At 42.5% G+C, this 23,100-nt stretch overlaps 1 protein-coding gene across 3 annotated transcripts in view; it reads left to right on the plus strand.

Moving 5' to 3' along the window:
* The window catches only part of LOC118122680 (roundabout homolog 2), a 91,644-nt gene that overhangs the window by 35,226 nt on the left and 33,318 nt on the right, over positions 1-23,100 (plus strand). For 2 of the 3 annotated variants that reach the window (XM_035179557.2, XM_035179556.2), the window contains exons 3-9: positions 14,832-14,989; positions 15,697-15,817; positions 15,927-16,065; positions 18,389-18,525; positions 20,191-20,202; positions 20,715-20,839; positions 22,475-22,646. In XM_035179557.2, the coding sequence (XP_035035448.2) occupies positions 14,832-14,989; positions 15,697-15,817; positions 15,927-16,065; positions 18,389-18,525; positions 20,191-20,202; positions 20,715-20,839; positions 22,475-22,646 (864 nt within the window). The remainder of the gene's footprint in view (positions 1-14,831; positions 14,990-15,696; positions 15,818-15,926; positions 16,066-18,388; positions 18,526-20,190; positions 20,203-20,714; positions 20,840-22,474; positions 22,647-23,100) is intronic. The other variant, XM_047343682.1, reaches the window with a different exon arrangement.

Here is a 23,100-nt window from a genome sequence, read left to right on the forward strand (position 1 = left end):
ATGTAATCCCATTCTTGTCAATGTCAGTATGTTTTCCTAAGCAAGGATGTTTAATTTGGAGATTGGAACATTTCATATAAAGGACGAAAAAAGGAAACCTGTTTGTTTGTTTATGCTTTTGAGAATTTAATGGAATAAATCGTCTAAATCATTTAACCATCATTTAACCATTTGGGCTTTTTGTACATACCCAGTAAGATTCTGAGCTCAGCTTTGATTTATCTAACGTCACCCTTTTACATTAAAATTTCCCATAAACCTCTTATATTTGAATGGCTCGATTTGTATGTTTCTTTGAGCATAATGAATGCTTTTTGATGATGATGACTTGAAGGAAGACAGGCTGTGGAAGCCAAATGGGTATATTTTGTTTGCGCTGTCTGTTTGCATGCTGTGGGGGGGGGGTGTTGGTTTATTTTCCTCATCCAGAAGATTAAGACAGGATTGTCAGTTTCCTTACGCCTCGTACCTCGGAGAATATGGGTTGGCATCCATGCCCAGGCCGGCATCTGTCAGTCAATCACTGCATGTCTTACACTCCTGACCTTTCTCCTTACTGATACGTGACACAGATGTTTGACTCGCCGCTTTTTCCTCTCCCTCCTGTTCATCTGACAACATACAATTCGGTTTGACACATGGGCGTTGTTATGCAGATCAGGCGGTAGAGGTGGACCAGACTGCAGCTCCAGTCGGCCAGGGACAGAAGACGTGCAGCACTTCACACTGCAGCGTCAGCCTCCCACAGCACTCGTTTTTTACCAAGACTTAAAAGGGTTATTACGCGGCCTGCAGGGAAAACAACAGTCCCTGTGCCGTGTGCCATATTTCATCAGGGGAGGAAGCTCCCTGTGAAAGCTGTGATTGACAGGTTACTAAAGCATCAACAAATGAAATTTGATTTTGACAGAATCAGATAAAAGACGGGTCTAACATCTGCTCTGGTACATGTTATACCCAGCTGTTTTATTATCTGAATTACAAAGAGAGAGTACCTGATAAATCTTAACAACAGTTTTCTCATAAAGCGGTAACAGCTCAGGCTATAGCCACACTACTATGTTATAGTTTTTAAATCAATCACTGCTGCTATGTTTACGTCTACTGTCAAAACTACTCCGGAGTTCTGAGCATCTGAAGCAAAGATGTTTGGAAACGCTGTTGGGCCCGTTTTATTCTGAAAGCTCTGGACGAGACATTTAGAAACTATGATTGGTTGATTCCTGATTGGTTCTTATCTGTCAAAACTCGACTACAAGCGGTGAAGGCAAACAAAATGTTAACACTTTCTGTGCTACCTTACTATTGGTCCAAGAAAATGAATGCCACTTTTCACCATTGTTGTTGCTGATTTGTATTATTTACTGTAACTAAGCAACCAACTGCAGAGTAGACAATCTACTTCCCTTGTACAACAATACGCCCACGCCCAGTGTACGTGGTTTGCATTTTCGGATGTGTTAGTATGGACAGGAATCATTACTGTTGCTGAGCTAAAGCATTTGTGTGGAGATTGTTTTTGTTGAACTAAAATTACTCAATAACCCAATTAGTTTCATCCAAAATTTCCTTATGCAGCTTTTAGAAAATTCTGCATGAGAACAGCAGTGTGTTTTTCCATTAACTATTATTACAGAAGTGATTTCATAGTAATGTTTGAAGAACAATACTGGCATCTATCCCGTTCGAGGCTGCAGGGCATGTTTCTCAGCCACCCCTATTTTTCCCTGTATTCCCAGGCGTCCTGTCAGGGCAGAAGTATATACAAAATGTGATAAAATAAAAATAAAAACAAATTTCAGAGCGTTAGTGTGCTCTGATATTGCAGCAGGGTCAGCCGTATTCAGTCACAAGGCTGTAGAAGGCAGCACAAAGGCTGCGGCGTTCGGGGGGCTGCTCTCCAGGACCCACAGATTCACAGCTTATCGTGTGTGAAAAGCAGCGTCGGGCCAGTCTGCTGCGTGTCGCCCACTTGGCAGCCTGGTGGCGGTTGCTCATCTGTCCCCAAGCCAGTGTGAGCACATCACCGATCTGGACCAGGATTAAAGGACCTAATACTAACAGCTGTGCCGAGATTAGCCATGTCAGTATTTACAGTTATTTTGTCGACCAGCGCACCACACACACACACAATTTAAATAATAAACTGCAATATTTGAATTCCTCGTCCTTTCTTAGTGGACCTTGGATTTCAAATGACTGCAAAATGCATTGCTTGTATTTCTTCCTTTAAAGATAGTGTTGGTGTGTTGGAGATAGATTGTTGATAATTGGGACAGATACTAAGATTTGTGGATAAACAGAACTGTGTGAAGATCTGGATGGAGCCAACTCCTTTGTTCAGAAAATGCACCATAAATGTGAGGTATGGATAAAGAAAAATAGAGAGGAAGACTGAGAGAAGATGAAGAGGGGCGATTAACTTGAAACATGCGTGACTGCAGCATAAACACGTTGATCGATTGAGCAGTTTTATCTTATCTAAGAGGATGTGTGGGAGGGAAAGACAGAGATGTTACGTGCGATTGTGTTTACACACGTACCTCGCTATGTGTGTGTCGGTGTGTACTTTCCCCGGCAAGTGCATGAATATGCATGTGTGTGCTCGCACGGGGGGAGACTACGTGCTCTCTCAGTGGAGGCTGATCATCTTATGATGGGCGATCATTGGAAGATCGGACTGTTCTATTCTTTTTTTTCCTCCATACCCTTCTGTGTATGGAAATGTCATCTGTACTGTATAAACAATGCGGGCCATTTTCAGAAGTGGCACTGCAGCCCTTTGTTTTGATGGATTTGATAGTGCATTTTAATATGCTTAGACACTTTATGTGATTAAAAGAGGAAGAAAGAGACCCTGGGAAGGTGTTAAGAGAGCAGCGGGTCAGCGACAGCCTCCGACAGCTGCTCCCTTCCAGTCCGCACGTGCGTACAGGATCTGTGCTGGGTGGCCATGGGCTCACCGGGGGTTGTGCATGGATGTGATTAACACAGATTTGGGGTGAATAATCTTCTTATAGCGGCTCGGTGGAGCAGTAGTGTTGGGGGCTGGGGGCTGGAGATGGGAGGAGCTGAGGGTTAATGAGAGATACCTGCACCCACCCCCCCCCACGCCATCATCGTGGAAGTTGATTTAATAGATTTCAAATGTGTGATTATGACATCAGCATTGTGTTTATCTAATTTTCTCTTGTTTATTTTTGAATCAGTGTATATGTTGACCAATAAATAGCTACAAGTCACTTCTACTGGTATTACATTGTATGTCCACCAGAGAGGACTGACACGTCCATTTTTCAACAACGAAATATCCGTCTCATCACGTTTCTTGGCAGCTACAAACAAGTTTGCGTGAGGGAACATGGTTTCAGTCGGGGGTTGACCTGGATACGTGCATGCTGGTTTATATAATTTTTTGGGGATAAACGAGTGACAGATGTAATAAACTGAGATCTGAAATGTGTGGAAATAACATTACAGCAAGACAAACAGTACGATACATATGATCCAGGTTATTACGCAGTGCAACAAACTCAGCTGCTGCAAAACTGAAAAGAAGAAAACAAATGTAAATCTTAAACATACAGGCTTAACAAGTATGGACTGATTACCTTGTGGGGGTTTATTCAAATGATGCGTCTTCTTCAGTCCTCAAAATCGGCAGCTGTCTCTAAGGGCCAATTGTCGATGGGCTGTAAACAAAAACAGGTGATCTCTGTCGAGGAATCTATATTTTATGTCCTGCCTCCTGCATCCTCTACCCAGATGTCCCCCCTCACCTAAACTCTCAGGAGACATTTCTGGCATTGTGAACTTGTCTGACCCAGAGAATCTCCTGCTGCCCTCTTCAGTGAAAGACCAAGTCTGGAAAACGTCTGAGCCCAATGGTCCGAACATTTTCTGGATTTCATATGTGAAAATGGCTGCTGTAATTTTGTACATATAACAGAGTTTATAGCTGGGGGACAGGCAGGGCACTGTGTGTCTGTGGTTACATGTAGCACAACCAGCAGGTCACGTGAACCTTTTGTACAACACTCATATTTGATAATTTCAGTTCATTTGCTCATTTAGAGATCAAAGGTCAAATCAGTGTAATCAAAGCAACAATGCGTGCCTTATATTATCAGTTAATGTGATAGCATGACATTACCATATTAATTAGTTTTCCTTTGTGCCGAAAGCCAGGGGTAGTGGGGAGCAGTGCTCCGCCTCGCAGCTCCAAGCGTTTATTCAAATGCGCTCATACATATCTATATACTATCCAAACATGCCCATATTGTGGCCCATCTGTATGTACCCATGAAAAGAAGGATATAACCAGGATGCTGGGGTAAACACAGCTCAGCACCACCATCTCTGGTGGCCATCGTGCGATGTGTTTGATCCTGCTGGATGGAGCAGATGCTCAGACTCCTGCACGCCTTCTCTGAACATCACATTCTTCTATTAGATTCCCAGAGAATCAGGGTGATGGGGAAATGTGATATCGCCTGCAGAGCCAAGATTCCCATACATCACCCCTGAAGCAAAAGTGGTTGATGGAATAAACAGAAAAAAGAAATAGTGTGAGTTTATCCAGTTCAGTCTTGCGGCGATGACGACAATGATGTCTAATTTCAGCGAAGGATGACGAGTGCATGTTCGAAAGCTCGCTCTCTCCCTGGGTGACCACCGCTTTAGTGAAACAAGGCGGATAAAAGGCTAGATTCTGATCCCTGACTCATTTTCCAGCTCATGTTTCATATCTCCACAATATTGCTGTAAGGGTCCATGATATCCATGGTCTTGGAGAAAAAAATGGTTTGTTGCTATATTTTACTTTCATCCATTTTTCCTACATTTCCCTCCACTAGGAGCCAGGGTAACATCATGAAGTTAGGTCATGCACGCATGTTCGTGTAATGCCGTGCACAAATTTGTATCTGGATTTACAGGTGTAAGTAGATGAGATAGACTGGGGGGAGTTGGCAGAGTTAGATTCACGTAGGGTAGTCTGGAGACATAGAGGAATGTGTTCTCGTGAAGAAATGCGTGGCGACAGGAGTAATTAATTATAGATGTGGAAATGTGGTCCGAGGGAACGCTGTTACAGTAACTAGAGGCATGGCAAGTGCGAGATGAGGGAATGTAGGGGGAGGGGAGAAAGCCTCCTCTCAACAACTTCAATTTACATTACATGACAAGAGAATGGAGGTTAATTAAACATGACAATGGTGGGGGCGTTTTTACTGTTAACCCTTCACGGTGGTTGACTGTCTCCTAAGTCAAAGGCCAAAGAATGCATAACAAATATGCATTCTACCCCAAAGTGTAAATTAACATTGTGGAAAGAGAGGTTATGTGTAAAAAATATGGGCAAAATGGGCCTTAGGGTTCTGCATGGTACAAATTAGCAGAAAAGAAAAAAAAGCAGCACCCATATTCATGTTCAAGTCCAGGAGGATAATTCTTCAAGAAACAGCAGGAAAAACTTTATTCATCATTAAATTCTGCCTCTGTTGCCGTAGCTACACTCGCCTCTTAGTTTACACAAACTAAATTGCATCTAAAGCTCAGCTGAAATTTTTGTGTTGCCACAGGCGTGCTCACATTTCACCGCACGTCTATTTCCAACCTTCATATTGACACTAATTGGACCCGACGCTAATGATGCCAAAAAAGCAAAGCGAAGCGGCGCTAGGTTTTTTCGAGCCGCCTGCTTACAAATTCGGAGACTGCTGACTTGGGTTACGACGGACCTCCTGATCTCACGCTGCCTCTGAGATAAGATTTCGTGTCGGGTTTCGAAAATGGAAATGAGCTTGCTGATTTGATAAAAAAAACACCTCCACGCTCAAGCAGTGGTCAGTAACATATAACCAATGAGTTATAATTGGACTCAGACTGTGAGGATTCAGGTTATCCCTCATTCCAAACAATGCAGGTTTCAGGTGTATTTTCTCCATATTGTCTGGGGATCGTGCCCTAAATGAACTCCAACCACTGAATTATTTCCTGTGAACCATATTCCTTATTTGAAAGTGGGCTTATATTATGTGCTGCTGCTGGGAAGGCGTATTTATAATAGGTAATGTACCACTCTGCTGTGCTCGTGGCCTCAGGGGACATTGTGTAAACGCAGCTCATCTCCCCGCTGATCGTAGTCCTGACTGATTGCTGATGACTTTTTTAGGGCAGAGACATGTTAAGTTGTTTATTTATTCAAAAATAAAGTCCCCAATGCAAATAGCCCTCTCCACTCTAGATCTCTCCACCTCCCCCCCGATTGTGTGTCGGCAAATAAATCTGTCTTGGTTTCTGTTTCTGTGTCTCGGACAGGGATGATATGTTGTGGTCATCAGCAAAGTTTGTGATATAAGAACAGGACAGCTGTTTTTTGTGTGTGTGTGTGTGTGTGTGTGTGTGTGTGTGTATGCGTTTTATGCATGTGACAGATATGGGACATCCCTGACTGCCGTGGAGAAAGTGACACACTGCTGCAGGCTAGCGTGTTCAAGAAGGAGCCTCAGCAAACTCCGAAACCACAGTTTAGCAGACCACTGCCATAAGAAATCACTTACAGAAGCTGTTTTGGGGCAGTTTTTGACACAGCAGCGCTAACTGTGTGTTGTTATGGTTGTCGTAGCATCACAATTTCTGACAATAGCCTCCACACAATGTAGAAAAAGAGTCTAACGGCGTCTATGAAAGAAGACCACCTGATTGCTGTTTTAAAACCTGCCGTTTGGCAAGCGTCGTGGTCTTTGCGCGGCACATCACTTCTCCGCCGCATCTGTGATTCCCGAATGGAAATACAGCCATCTGTTACATACAACAACTGGCAAGGCGTTAGTGTCTTCCTGTTTCCTCTCCACTCATATTCTATTCTGTTTCTTTTTTGCTTCTGCGCGGTTGCCGCACACAACATATTGCAACAGTTTTTTGTGGGGTGGGTTGCAGGGTGGGAGGTAATATATTCCCTTGTTGGACCACTAACCAGCTTGCACAGGCATACAGGCAACAAGCATGCACAAGCAAACAAGCAGATCCCTACAAAATAAACAAACTACTGTGCATGAGTTAATTGGGTTAGAATTTTGTCACCCATCACCATCTGTCTGTCACACCTTGTGTATTTACCATTTTTTATTATGTAGTGAAGGAATGTCTCCTTCAATTAATTAATGCCCTTAGCTGACTCAATCGGTGCTAAATTAATAGGTCAAAAGTAATTAGAGAATGCATCTCCTTATTTGCATCCGATGTAAGCATCTCACAGACTCTCCTGGTTCTTCCACTTGCCTAACTTTGCATTTTGATAACATTACACATGTAATCCTCATCGTGGCGCTCAGGCCATTACCAGAGGGGACCATGAATCTCTGTGCCATAATTTGTGCCAATTTATCTTGGAGATGTTGAGAATAAGTGAAGATGTCACTGGTAGCACTTAAAGCACCAGTCAGGAGATCACCAATGTCCTTAGGGTTCATCCTCTGGGCATCATGTGGATATTAATAACAGTCTATCCGATAGCTGTCAACACATGTTAAATTACATTAAATCTATTTAGAAATCCCCCTTCAGGAATTATTCATCAATGTCCACTTAAACTCTTATCTCAGTCAATCCATTTGTCGTGTCAATTTTTAGTCTCGACAAAAGTGGTAGACTCTTGGTGGGATGCAATCATTCACCATTCAAATACAACCTATCTTTTGTTTCAACTCACCTTGACGTCAGCCATTGGTTTGTCAACAGTTGTGGCCATTTTGGCCTGCGCGCCATCTTATTTTTCTTGTAACCAGAAGTAACCCTATTTGGAGATGCAGGGTTGGAGGGGGTGTGGGCCTGAAAGATATGTTGAGGACACCGCAGACCTACTGCAACAGTGCTTCATCGTATATTTTAATCTAAATGGGACCTTAATAACAAATGTGGGGTGCATGAAAGAAGTGCACACCAGGCCTCCCTTACCATAGGAAAACAATGGTTTTGCTGGCGAGGGGATTTTAGCAATGTGTTTCTGTGTGATAGGGAAATGTTTGGCAACTGATGTTACGATCTTTGCATTCAGCTGTTACATTAAGCATGTCAGAATACTGCTAGACCATTAGCATATGCTATGTTATCTCAAAGTGCAGTCAGTAGTTGTATGGGTGGAGGTCCAACACTGTCTGCACCAAATTTGAAGGCAAACGGTGGAACCACAGGACAGCTGACAAATATGAGTCAGCCTAGTCATAAAACACAAACTTTAGACTAAAACATTGTTACTCTGCTTTGACACTCAGCAGCAATGACTTGCATGCTTGGAGACAGACAGTGCAGTAAATGGATGCAAGCTTAATGGATACACAAGACATTAACTGCACCGGAGAAGATAATAAATGCTCTGCCTGATAAATGATTTTTCCAGTGTTCTGAAACATCACCTGCTGCATCGACATAAACAAGCTGCTCTGAAGCCAAATGGAGTTGATATTCTGCTTGTGAGCTGAGCAACGTGCATCAAGCGCTCAAGTGGGATCTTCAAGGATTTGACATTGTGGGGAAATTGTGAAATGAAATTCAGTGATACGCTCTGGCTGAGGAGGGTCTCGAGAAACCAGGATGCTGAAATATATAAAACATTTACAACAACCCCCCCCTCCTGTTCATCCCCGTATAGCTATTTGTATTCAGATACTTCCACCTTGTCACATATTTTTACCACCCATTGTGCCATTAAAACTAAGCCCGTTTACAAATCATTCTCCCTCCGAGTTGATAAATTAAACTGATGTGAACGAGTGGAGTCCTCGGAATGGCTTGTTTGAATAATTGAGCAGCTCTCAATCAGACAACGTTAGGCGGAGGTGGCAGCGCCGCCGACTGAAATAATTACCACATGACAACAGACTACACACGGGTGCTGCCTCCACATTTGAGGCCAGTAGATTAGAACAACAGCACCACCCACCCCTTGACTCGCGCTACCCCCTCAAGGACACCACCTAAAGGAACCTGCAAAGGTCTCATAATGAGAACAGGGGGGGAAAGGGGACACCGCGGCAGTATTGGGGGGAAGCTGTCACTGTAGGGGGAAGGTAATGTATACTGTCACGCCTGAATAAATCCCAGCCACGTATTTGGATAAGAGACCCCATCCCTTTAGCCTTTTAAATTTGAGGTGGTCTATTACCAAGACATTATATGTAGAAGGGCACTCAGTAGAATAGATGCCTCTCCCAAGGCCCAACAGTGCCCTTATGAAAGCACATTTAAATTCACTAGATCCAGATTTGTAGTTGGATCTGCACCAAATTGCACACACTCGTAAATATCATTCCTTCATGTTTCATGGTAATCCATCCTGTTGTTTTTGCAAAACCCTAAAAAAAAAATACACAGATGAAAACATTACCTCTTTGGCAGAATCTTTTTTTATTGATTTAACCAATGTGTTTTGTTGATTGTTTTCCCTTTTAACACAAACTATAGAATGTATGTTGGCCTATGTAAAAAATAATAGTGGTGACTAATGGTGGTGGTTATGACAATAGTATAACCACTTAATAAATCTATAGATAACTAAATGAATAGACACGATCACAAAAAACAGGAAAAGGTAGTCAAGTATTTTTACGTAATCCTGCTACTCAACAGACAAACATGTGCAGACAAAAACATACCCTCCTTCACTTCCCATTTAATAAGACACAATTTATTATCTATGCAATCAATCATAAAAATAAAATCCTTCAACGTTTTTTGGGGGGGTCTGATGAGCAAATTGGAAATATCCCACAAATGGAAATTGAAAGTGAGTAAGACAAAAAGGCAATAAAGATTTATTTAGGCTTTTAAATGATGTAGATAAAGCAAATGGTTGAGTTTGTAATTAGTACCTGTAGCAGATCACATTTATCTGTCGTGTTGGCATAATGTTTTTACATTAGCGCTACAGTTACATGAACCACTGTTCAGTTGAAGTACTATCACCACAAAATAAGACATTTCTTCCGCTTGTCTTTCTATAATTGGGTTTTAACGTCATGTCTTGAATTATCCAGCAGTCCTGAGTTCCCTGCGTCTACCTGGGTTTCACATGTCTCCTGAGACGAGCTTTGTTGTGATAGAAGCATCTTTAATGTGACAACGCAGGAACAGGAAGGTAGTTGAGTGTGACTGGATGAGTGGAGCGCTGCCTTCGTCGGGATGGGTCACTAAGTGTATAGTACCATGTGACAGCCAGCCAGGAGTGTGTCTGTGCCAGAGTAGTCGTCGCAACGGAGACTCATTTGCTCCGGCACAGCCTGGATGTGATTGACAGCTGGGCCAAAGGGCCTTTGGCTCCTTCCTGATTTTCGTTTTCACTAGAGGTGTCCTCTGGGACCTGGAATTCATGCTCGAGTATATCAGCAGAACAGCTTATGGCAGTAATGAGGATGAAAAGCAAACTGAACACTGAGTCTTCTTTTTTTTTAGCTGCCTTGAGTTTTAAGAACCATCATTTACTCTCAGTAATGCACCATGTTTTTTTTTTTGCATTTCTTGGAAAGTTAATTATTATCCGTTAAACCTAAATGAGATGAAAAGAAGCACCAACACATTAAGTTAAAGAAATACTGCACTTAAATGTGTTTCTGAGTTGTAATCTAAATTATCTGATGTGCGTTCATGAAACACATTATTTCACATTGGTTTAAAAATCACATTTGTTACCAAATGTACAAAAAAAACTCTTGATTTAATGGTTGACCCATAACACCTCCTAGTGTTTAAACCATCTTAAACCTTGCAGGGCCAATGCTACTGCAGAGTCAACTGTTTGGGACGTCTCTTCGTCGTGACATTTATATATCTTTGAAAGGTTAACACCCTCTAATCAAAGGTGGTCGGATCACCGTTTGTGAGTGGGACTCTAGAAAGCTGCGTGCAATTTCAAATATTTGCTGAAACTAAACCATCACATAGTCTACCAATCAGAGGAGTCGGGACGACCATGGTCTCGGTCATCAGGAAACCCTGGAGGCGAGAAGCCCTCTACTCAATACGCCATTTGTGTTGAAGAGTGTGTGTGCTGCTACTGGAGTCTTAGCTCATAGATAGAAAAACGTAGCTAACTTTGCATTGGCAAGCTAATTGGCATGTAGTGTGTGTGTTTGTGTGCATTATCATTTTTTGAATTTCCATGGAGAGAAAACTGGTGCTGAATTTACACTTTAACTATTTTCATCGACAGCTAGAGTGAATTAGCTCACTGGCTTTTCACTAATTAGTACTTGTGAATAAAAATCGCCTGTCTAGTGCCATTTCTGATAGCCGATTTTTATTCACAAGTACAAAAAAGGAAAAACAAGTCTCACTTTTAATCCTTTGCTGCTTTTGTCTTTCATTTCCACAGTCATGATGTCTGTCACAAAGTACGCTTTATTATTTAAACCTGCCCTACAGTGAGGCTCTTCACAAAAACAACATGTCACAAGCTATTAATGCAAAGCAGCCACAACTCATCGCAGGATCCAAATCTTGATCTCTTTGTCTTCAACCATAATTCCAGTGATGGCTTACAGCACAGTCGTTCCTGTAGCTGCACAAAGCACCCGCCTTTGAGTTGATATTTGGAATAACAGTTACGACAGGAGTGGGAAGTCTTGAAGAAGAACCCTTTTGTGTTCAAAAAGTCTGGCTTTCATATGCGGCACTTGATGTTCTCGTTCGTTTGAAAGCACAAAATCAAGCACAGACACCCCTGCCATGGATGAATTGAAATGTTTGTCCACCGCTGGAAGAATACAGAAATAGTCCCCAAGAGTAAATGGACTGTATTTATGTAGCGCTTTTTCTCGTCCTATTGACCACTCAAAGCGCTTCACAGTACAAGTCATTCACCCATTCAAACACATATATATATATATATACCGCACTTCCACTGAGCATTTTATATCAGTCAAACACTGCCGGCACAGTCATCAGAGGCATTTTAAGGTTCAGAGTCTTGTCCACATTTTGCCCACGGGGACATTTTGGCATGCAAACCGGAGGAGCCAGGGATCAAACCACTGACTTCCTAATTAGTGGACGACCCGCTCACCCTCCTGAGCCACAGTCTGCCCACCAGTGAGCTGGCCATTTTGTAGTGCTGTCCGCATGTTCAGTGAAAATGTCCACACGCCATATAGTGGACTAATGAATTCCACAGTACATGATAATAAGTAGTGTACAACCAGTGGTCGCTAACAGAGCAATACGCTCATGCAAAGGTGGCTGAGAGATGAGAGTATGTTCCCCTGTTACACCCGTCGCCTAGCAACAAAGCTACATAGGAAAATGTTCTTTAGTTGATTAAAAATGTCGCAATCATTATTTTTTTTAGCCATGTACCGTTAGCTGTTCGGTTGAGTACTTGCATTTAAAAATAAATTCTCCTGCCGTTTTCGCGGCGCTTCTTGCCGCCATTACCTCTTTGAAAAAAACACTGAAGCGCAATGAATCCTGGGATATGTCGGACCGGGAAGGATCCACCCGATGGAAGGACACATTTGTTGCTTGCATTTTTCGGAGCCTTCAAATTGGGACAGTCTAGTCGCTGCTGTGACGCCATCGCTCTTCAATTGCAGCCGACAGAAGGACGCGGCCCCTGAATGGAGACGCAGCAGCTACCGTGATTTTCACGGCCGACATTTTGAGACGTCACACCGAAAAGCACAGGTGTTAGTGCTAACTTTAACGAGGCCTCTGTTCACTTCAGGCCCCCACTAATTAAGGTCATTATTAACACCTGTGCTTCTCCCACTGCGCCGTTTTCAAAATGTCCGACAGGAAAAAGAGCTAAACGCTAATAAATGTGTTCATTACATTTTTATCTGCATTCTGTCCAGTGTCAATAATTCTGCCTGTTTTTTTTTTTATATTATATTGTGTAGTTGTTAAAGATTCATGTCAGGAAAAGTATGGAGGATTTTAGCTTTATATTTGTCCCCATAGTGACACAATTGTCTTCTTAAAAGGAGCCTCTCAGTGAGACGTGCTGCTGAAACTGTTCTACCCTTGGTACTGAATGAGACCTTGCACCTGTTCCCCCGTCATTTCATAAAGTTTCATAAAGCCGAGTTTGATTCATTCACTTTCCCTGGTCACTGATGCGTCCTCCATCTGTTTTTTTTTAATCTTTACTCGCAGTGGTGCCATCTCTTTTCAACGGACCAAGGTCTAACCCTGTATCTGCTATAAAGTACAGGCCTGTCAACAAACTGCAGCTTTTATTTGGTCTCAAATAGTCTTTCAGCCAAACTGCGATACTTTTATAATTCAAAATAAAAGTGATTTTATTGAACTTCACAACACATTGGTGAGAATCAGCCTTGTACTCACAGAGGGAACGGTGCAGCCTTCGACACGATGAAGTCGACCTCAGCATATTATGCGTTTAGAAGAAAATACAATGATGAATTAGTCTGGTTCAGTTCTGACCTTTACTAATAAAATGTTACAGTATTCACTGTAGCAGGGATTACATGTAAAACTCTTCACATACATAGTTAACACTCTCATATATTGTATTTTATTCATAATATTCTTTTTAATGATTTTGATGCATTTTAAATACCCCTGTAGCACAATCATATCTGATATCTGTATGCTTGGCTTCTAATCAGGGTTTCAGTGTCTTCAAAAGTCTAAATTTAATAGGACTAAAATTCAATAATCTGAGTTTTAGTCCTTTGAAAGTCTTGAACATATTTAAATATTACATACTGGGGCCTAAAAACATTTAGGCAGGTCATACTTATGCCGATGTTTTCTCTTTACACTTTTGTAAAGAGAAAATACAACCATCAACAACAATGTGGAACTGATATTCGAGCCTTTTGTATTTGTTTGTTTTGTTTCCTCTCTTTATATTTTTTCTATGTGTTATGTGTCTTTTATGTTCATGTAAAGCACTTTGAATTGCCGTTGTGTCCGTAATGTGCTATATAAATAAACTTGCCTTGCCACAAAATACTGTGCTCAGAATCTATAGCAGTGCACTTGGCATTGGTCATTTGGGAATCTGATTCCTTCATATGTCATTTGTCAATTTTTAACTTAAACTACTGACCAATACTTATTTCCTAATACTTCAGAAACCTTATTGCATTTGCTGGATCATATTCCCCAGAGGATGATCCTGTCCCATCTTGGACTAGTTTTCTTTAGCAGGTTCCTCAGGTCCATTGGTCCACTTGGCCCATCATGTGCTTTGCTGTCACCTGTGTGAGGTTTTATACGAGAAGCCCTGGTGTTGTAATGTGTGTTTTGGAGGTATGTGCAGTGTCAGTAGGTTATTTGTTCAGTTCAACACCCTCACATTGTGGGTTGTAGCCTGAAAGAAGCCACTGGAGGGGCTTTACAAATTTAGTGCTGTTTTAATGTTTAATGCTGGATCGTTCACTTTTGCTTCTTGACCTCTTTATTTCTGTTGCCTCTATAGTTTTGACATTCTTCTGCGTCTCGCTCCTCTTTCGAGACGTCTCTCACAGTGTACCTTGTTCTGTTAATCGCACCTGGCCTTACACACTCTCACATTTATCTGCTGAGATGAAAGCAGAAGCCTGCACCTATAGCCTCAGGTAGAAAACTGTATTATTAAAGACGGACAGACAGAGAGCTGAGGGTCCTGTCTGCTTCAAGAGTTATCTTTTACACTCCTACATTAGAAGAAGGTGGCAGATGTCAGGCGGACCATGACAGCTCAGTCATGAAGCAGCTCTCTGGTTCAAATAATGGAACATCTGAACCTAGAAGACAATTCAAACTCATTAAGTGAATGAAGTATTGTAACAGTCAGTGTTTTTTTTCTTTTTCTTTTTGTCTCTTAGTGTTACGCGATGACTTCAGACAGAACCCGCAGGACGCCGTGGTGGCGGCCGGGGAGACCGCCAGCCTCGAGTGTCAGTCCCCGCGCGGGCACCCTGAGCCCAACACCTTCTGGAGGAAAGATAAGGCTCGTCTCGACCTCAAGGACGACAGGATCACGGTGGGTCACTCTCCAGGGGTCCCCCTTCTGCCTTTTACACATAATCATTGATTCACTTTTACAGTGTAAAATACTTAATATTGAATGAGACCTGCACAGGTTTATAATTGCAAGCCTGTACCCGCAAAGCTCCGCACCAGACCTGACCCATTACCCGCAATTATCTCCAAGTAAATACGGACCCGCCCAGACCTGTTAACAAATGTCCTGTGACTGGACCCTTAACCAGTGATAAAACACACATGCTACATACACAGTCACACATCAAATGCCCTCCTTGCCCTGTTTTGGTGGTTGAGTTGTGTGTTAGCAAGTTTTACAAGCAGCAAAGCCACTGAGAATGAGAATGTGATCCATTTTGATGGACTAGCTTGTTCTCTGTTGGTAGTGACAGTTATTTGAGTGGGAGTGAAGTGGTGTTGAAGTTCTTTCACAGTAAAATAAATCCTGCGGCTGACGTAGGCTTTATGTAAGTTCACTTTTACCCATGCATGTAGCGAAATCTTATATAAATATATTATTTTTCTGGTAACACAACTACCAGCGGTTACCAGGTGCAGGACTCTGTATTGAACTGGTTGAATCTGACTTCACAAATTTCTATTTTTATTGATGCTACATTTTCCTCTTGCACTGCTGCTTCCTTGTGAATTTCCTCTACGGAGGATTAATGCATGTTATCTCATCTTATCTAATGTTTTCATCAGGTACGTGGAGGCAAGCTGACCATCTCCAACACCAAGAAGAGCGATGCAGGCATTTACGTGTGTGTGGCGGCCAACATGGTCGGAGAGAGAGAGAGTGAAAAAGCTCAGCTCTCAGTGTTTGGTAAGACGAAGTCAAAAAGCAACAGAAAATGACCAGTTTATTTGGTACCTACGAGCGCATACAGTATTTACCACTTTGTCAAAAGTATATGTCTCCTCCCCACATCCAGAAAGACCCGTGTTTGTGCAACGACCTGTGAACCAGGTGGTCTTGGTGGATGAGAGCGTGGAGTTCAGGTGTCAGGTCCACGCTGACCCTCCGCCTACGCTGCGCTGGAAAAAGGAGGATGCGGATATTCCCCGTGGCAGGTGAGGGACGTTTGTGAATGTGTGTGTAGCGCCCTGTGTCTGTATGCTTCTGTGTGCATCATGAAGCAGTGAATGTGATAAATGACAAATGTTGAAGGAGAGCTCTGAGGCACTGAAAGATCCAAGGATGGACACGGAGCAGAAGCGTTTGATATATAATACTATAACAGACCTACAAGGATTAGTGGCATATAGAGAGTTCTACTATTTGATGTATTAAATCTAAAACTCATATAAATGCATTCAACTCATAATGTACTGCTTTAACAACTATATTGAGTGATTTTTTTACATTAATTTAATGATAAAACTTTGAAAATGTAATCACACACAAAAATGTATTATGCTAATGAATGTATGCATGCACTAGGTGTTTAATATCTGATTTGGGGAAATCTGATTAAGAGGTATAACTTGTACCTCCGCCGGGGCCCAACAGTCCCCTAATGAAACCACATTTAAATTCACTAGATCCAGATTTTTATTTGAATCTCACTCATAAATATCAGCTCCCTAAACTTGCCCGATTTTTCCTCATCAAGATCCATGAATTATTACCTGAGAAATCAACGGAAATGTTGAAAAGAAAGAACAATGTTAAAGAAAGTGAAAAAACATTCCTGGATCCATACCAAAGTTTAATGGATTCTTTCCTGCCACATAACGCTTCTGTCCACCATGTTTGATGGTAGTCTGTCCAGTACTTTTTGGGTTATCCTGCTACACAACAGACAAACAAACTGAGAGCACGTACCTCCTCCTAGGCTAAAGCCCTATCTCACCATGTTACAGCAGTGTTTCTCATAAATGACCTAGTCTGTGGTGGCCCGCCATATTGTTATTTGTCGTGCCACAATTTTATAATGAACCAACAATCTTTTGATCTCATGTTAACGTAAGATATCTAACTTGGTGTTTAGCTCCTTCGCGGCATTGTATAGCTGTTTGAAGCACTTTTTGCAGTTGTGCACGTACCCGCAAGTTGTCCCTCTCATGTGAGAACTTCACTCTGGACTGGGTTTGGTTGATGGACACTTGATATGGAAATTGGAAATATTTCAATTTCTATTCAAATTGCTGTCAAATAGACGACATACCTAAAGTGTGTCAATGTAACAGATAAAATACCTGTGATGCTCAGAACTTGATGAGTCATCAGAGAGAGACGACACACGTTTAACTCACACCTGTTACAAGCCATGACTGCTGACAACAGCCTGTCTGTCTGTCCACCGGTCTGTCTGCCTCTACCTGCGTTGTGCCCTCTACCTCAGTGCCCCTTGACTCCAGACACATGTCCTACTTTCAGACCTGCCTCGCCTCACTTCCCTCCTTCCACTCCTTTCATTCTTCTCCTAAACCCGTGGGCCTCCTGGGGAAGTCTGTATCTGGGTCAGGGATGTGCCGTGAATGGAGTCCTCACCAGACTCTGGACGGACCTCGCAGCCCCCATCGATATTCTGCCCACACCCCTTGGAACATCTATTTCAGATGTGACTTTTTCTCACCCCTTGTGCCATTTCTCTGCCTGACTTCTCCCCCATCTCTGCATCAGTATGGCTGGCTAGACAATTTCACAGGATCTCTCACACTCAAAAGGGACCCCAGAGAGGGAGAGCCCGACTCCTCGCTCCCGTGCTCGTTCCCTCCGCAGCCCCTCGGAGGCGCTTATCTAAACTCTGGAAGCTGAGATGTTTCTGCCCGCTCTTAACTGTGCCGCCGCTGCACTACAGCGTGCTGCGCTGGTGGACGCACACCGATGCATGGAGCATCTCTATGAATAAGTCATATCTTGCTGCTCGGCTCATTCATCAAATTCAGTTTGTCAGACTGTGCCACACCCTTACTCTCAGACTGTTTGTCTATCTCTCCCTCTCCCTCTCCCTCTGTCTCCCTCTCTCCTCGGCTCGCTCTCTCCCACGCACACACACACACACACACACACACACACACACACATATAGGATAGCACAGCCCACACCACAGTCGGTGGCGCATCTTTATAAATATTGAAATAGTGGAACAGTCAGGGTTCCAGCTGAAAGCACCTTTCATTTTGCTTTGCCTTCATCTTGGAATAATTGCTCCCCCTTTCTTCTGCCTCTGTAGCCAAGTGTGTGCAGCAGAGAGTCTTAATTGTCTTAGAAAGTCTGCCTTTATTATATCAAAAATGACACAACAAACACTCCACAAGTTGTCACAGCCTTGATTTAATTTCAGTGGTTATTGACTTATTTATTGTATTAAAAATATGAATATCTTAAAAAGAATGTGCAACCAACCTGTGGTGTCGCTTGACACGATGCTGCTCTCTCCGTCATCAGGTATGACATCAGATACGAAAAAGAGGACTTCCTGCTGCGGATCAAAAAGGCGTCAGTCAGCGATCAGGGCACCTTCATCTGTCTTGCGGAGAACCGCGTGGGTAAAGTGGAGGCCTCTGCCTACCTGACCATCAGAGGTGGGTAACCCGCTTGTGGACTAAAGCTCATAACCCAACCTTGATATATTTTGTATCTCCCAAAGCAGGCCGCAGGACAATCAGCCCTTTATTGCCCACTTTACGAGCGTTATTGCCCCCCTGCTGAAAGGCTGGGCCCGGCCACGGCTTCTCTTTTCATATAACTGGAGCTGATGTAGTTGATTGCTCCAGGTCTCCAGCCAGGCTCCAGATATGAACAATCCAACCTGTTTTAAGTGAACTGTTATGACCTCTCCTGGGGGTCTTATTCTCCATCCAGCCCACTCGCTCCATATTTACACTGTATCAATGGGAGGAAGCTATTTCATATTTGATTTTGTAGAAAATATAAAAATTGCTCCCCTTCTGCTTCCTGCTCTTTATGTCGTCGTTATAACCGACGAGTGTGAAAACTTGAGTAACAATCAAAATTGGAACCAATTGTGAACCCCTTGAGTAGGTCCATCATACATCATCATACATACTGAACATTATAGATCTCATGACATTAACTGTTCATTCCGTCGTTATCATAATAAGAGTTTTATTCTTCTTGCTTTCATTCTTGCATGAACAGTCGTACACCTTGAAAAGCTCCATGGTAATGTTTAAGATTTGTGATACATAGATATTTTTGAGTGAAAACCATTAGATAAAGCCAGTTGTGCTTATAATTAGGTAATGTATTATAATAAATGTTAAGTATGAGTCAGTAAACACTGATCACTGATACAAAACAAGCTTCTGTAAGGACAATATTAAAAATATAGATAAAAATCTGATTTTTTTCCCCCAATAAATGATCAATGATAGAAGAAAAAAAATAGACTTTTATTTATGCATCTCATTAGGTGATAGTGCTGTGATGGTTGCAGAGTTTGCAACATGTTGTCAGGTATTTAATTGGATATATTGAGCTGATGTTGAGAGATGCTAGACAGTCAGATGATAGTGATGAGAATTTTGAAATAAATAAATCTTTAATCCATCACTGGGCTGCACTGGATGCATGTTATAAGGCTAGAGCTGCCAAACAGGCCACGTGAGCCAGACGCCAGCTCTTCTAAAGAGTTGGGGTTTCCTCTTTATTTCACCAAGTTTGCCGCAAAATAGACATGGAAAATGTATCTTTACCTCATTTTTGAATGTTTAGTGGCATCACTCCCTTGTTTCAAAGTAAAAGCTACTTTTATTTGAGGGAATACCGTAGTCGTATTAGAAACCTCACGTAGCAGCTCCGCAGCAGGCACACATCAGATTAGAGACGCAGCTGCCACAAGGTCCACACGCACCAGGCGCAGCCCACACGAAAAGTCAGGGACCCCATAAAGAAATCAGTTTACTTTGTGAATGTGTTGTTATCATGACATAAGTTAAGTGTTGCTGATAAATCTGTTCAGTGGTTTTCGGCATCAGTTTCCCTCCCACCCCCCCGACTGTTGCCAAGGTGCCATTTCCTTCAGGCCCATGCCATCACCTCTCTTCGGTGACTGAGCTTTACCCTTCTCCTCTTCCTCTAACTTCATGGATGAAAACCCAACTCCCACCTCATCCATTTCTGATTTTCATTCGTTTTTTTTTCTTCTGTCCCTCTATTCTACTCCTCTGCTGTCCTTCTCTCTGTGTCGTGTGTTTATCTCACCCACACCATTGTTGTGTCACCAGCTCGCCCCGTCGGTAAGTAAGAGCTGATGCCATTGTATGCATGCGTTGCTTTCAGTTTTTGGTCACAAACACACTTGCAGTATGCATGCACTGTTGTGGCATTCCACAAACACATTCATCGGACTAATATTGGACATGCATATCTACGAAGTTACTCTTAAACCCCTGAATTCCCCCCGGCAGTCGTCTCTAGAAGCAGTGGATTGACCACCTCACTTTTTCTTTTCCCAAATGGGCGTCCAGATATGGATGATGCACCTCAGTGGACAAATTTGAATTCAGAAGGACATCAAGTCGCCCTGCTAATCAGCCGGTATCATTCAATCTGATGTTCTGGCAGCTGGATGAATGGCTTGTGAGATTGGCATAATTAGGAAATAGCTTTTAAAGCAATAAGAAAGTCCTAATGCATGAACCTTTTAGCCTGCAGCTAGACCTTCAGTCCAAACTGTCTTCATGTATGCAGACATCTCTGTGCAAATATGCTGCTATTGTGTTGTTGTCTGTTTTACCTTTAACCTCAGAGGCGCCCCAGTTTGTGGTGCGACCCCGGGACCAGATCGTGGCTCAAGGACGCACAGCTACCTTTCCCTGCGAGACCAGGGGCAAACCTCAGCCCACTGTCTTCTGGCAGCGAGAGGGCAGCCAGGTGAGGATACTGATTCAAGCTGCTTTCAGACATGCACTGAACTCCGGGGAATCTCCGGAGGGGCTGTATGCGAGAACGCAAATGTCAGCGTGAGAGGCTCCAGCATTCCCCTGCCAGCCCTCTAGTAAAAACCCTGGATAATAGGGTTAGACGTGAGAACACAGTAAGATCGTCCACAATTATCCATGAGTGAGTGGGCATGTTGATGACATTTCTAACACGTGACAGATGCAAAAATGAAAGAGGAAAAACAAATATGCTAATTTCTCAGGATAAAAGAGCAGTGCCACACTTAAAGAGGACATTGATGAAGACGTCAAGAGAGCTTTTGGTGATAAGGCGTCGCCAATGTGATCTCCGTGGCAGATTTTAAACGTTAAGTCCTATCTCCTGCGTGCTGCGCCACCCCTCAGCTGAATGCTCCGGAGATATCTGTGCTGTTGAGAATGCGTCTGACCTCCGTAGAAAGTCTGGACCCTACTGTGCAGACATTTCCTGCAGTTTGTGTTTGAAAACAGCTTTTAAAAGATTTACTTGTTTGCGTGTCTGTAAGGATGTGTGCATGCTGGGGAATGAATTATTCCTCCCTGTACAGCCACAAATTCTGCAACTGCATCAAAAATAAAATATGTAAAAAATGTCCAATCATCGGACTTAAAGTATCAAACCCCCGGGGACAGCAGAGTACGATTCTGCTCCACGTACAGATGAGGTGGTCATTTACTATCAATCTGCACCAGTCTGACCAGCCAAATCACTTAGCATGCAACAATGTCATGTGCTGCATTAGAGTCATTAGACATAATGAAAGCAGGCTAATGTCCTTTGCTGCCCATCAGTTTGTGTGCTCGAGGTGCAGAGAGATGATGCCTCTATTTCATGACCATGACTGCGGGTTATCGCGGCAGGATCGTCACTCGGGGGGTAAACTGCCATTCAGGCCTAGTGGGAAAGAGATGCTGACCCACTTTTCTAACTGAATTGTACATAATTGTGAGAACATGGAAGTTAAATGAAGGCTTGTCTTAAATTAAACAGTCAGTCATGTTGTAAAGTTAAAATTCAATCAGCGCAGTCGTTCCCCTTTGCGACAATTTTCACGACGATTAAATCTTTTTTCACTAAGATAATCATGAACAATAGAAAAGCATTTCTCACAAATAGAAAAAGTACATAAAAAGTACAACTTTCTAACGAACATAGGAAGGGTTGGGTACTGAAAACCGGTGGGGAGACAATTGATGACTGTTATTTCATTTTTTATTATTCTACTTGGATAAGGCTTTATTTATTTTATATTTTCATTTTTATATTAGTTTCAATATAATAATTAAAATGATAAGGAAAAAAAAATGTTCAGTGTATATTATATTATTATATTTGTTATGTAATTGTGTAACAAGTTTTGCAATTATTTATAATGGTATATTTAAGTTGATATGTTAAATATCAATTCTCCTTTGCAATTAAAAAACCTGTTCTTATCGTTGATCAGTTCTGGCACCGTTTAGGCACCGGAATTGTTTTGCAAAAACCCCAAACACTACCCAACCCTAACTATAAGAGAGGTTCTTCAATTCTTCTCAAATGAATCCCATAATACTCAAGTTACTTTCCCACTTCCACTCCCTGCAGGACCTTCTGTTTCCCAACCAGCCGACACAGGGAGACAGCCGAGTTTCTGTGTCTGTGAGCGGTGAGCTGACCATTTCATCTGTGCAACGCTCTGATGCCGGGTACTATATCTGCCAGGCCCTCACTGTGGCAGGCAGCATCATGGCCAAGGCTCAGCTTGAGGTAGCAGACGGTAAGACTGGCCAAACACACACACACACAAATATACACACACACCCAAAAAACTAACATTTGCTAATAAAAATTACTTTTAAACATTTTCTACTTTTATTCTATTGTTCCACACCCTGTGAGGTACATTGTGCATCAGGGAGGCAAAGCACATGCACAGTATTGGTGAACGCTCAAAACACTTTTGCATGATTGCATGGCTCAATAAACAGGTCATTTCACCGGAATGGAGCCGTTATCTTTCCCCCAACGATATCATCCAGAGGGATTTCCAATAGCTAAATAAGTAGATGACAGAGACACCACTGCTTCTCTGATATAAAGTATAAACTCAGCCTTTTCAAACTAATTTGATTTATAGAGGAGATGGAACTGAAAGCCCCTTAAAAGTGCCAACCACCCAACATTCAGCTTTAAGGCAGTACTAACTGGGTCAGCCATAACAAGATGCATTA

The sequence above is a fragment of the Hippoglossus stenolepis genome, chromosome 15, assembly GCF_022539355.2.
Source record: "Hippoglossus stenolepis isolate QCI-W04-F060 chromosome 15, HSTE1.2, whole genome shotgun sequence".
Lineage (NCBI taxonomy): Eukaryota > Metazoa > Chordata > Actinopteri > Pleuronectiformes > Pleuronectidae > Hippoglossus > Hippoglossus stenolepis.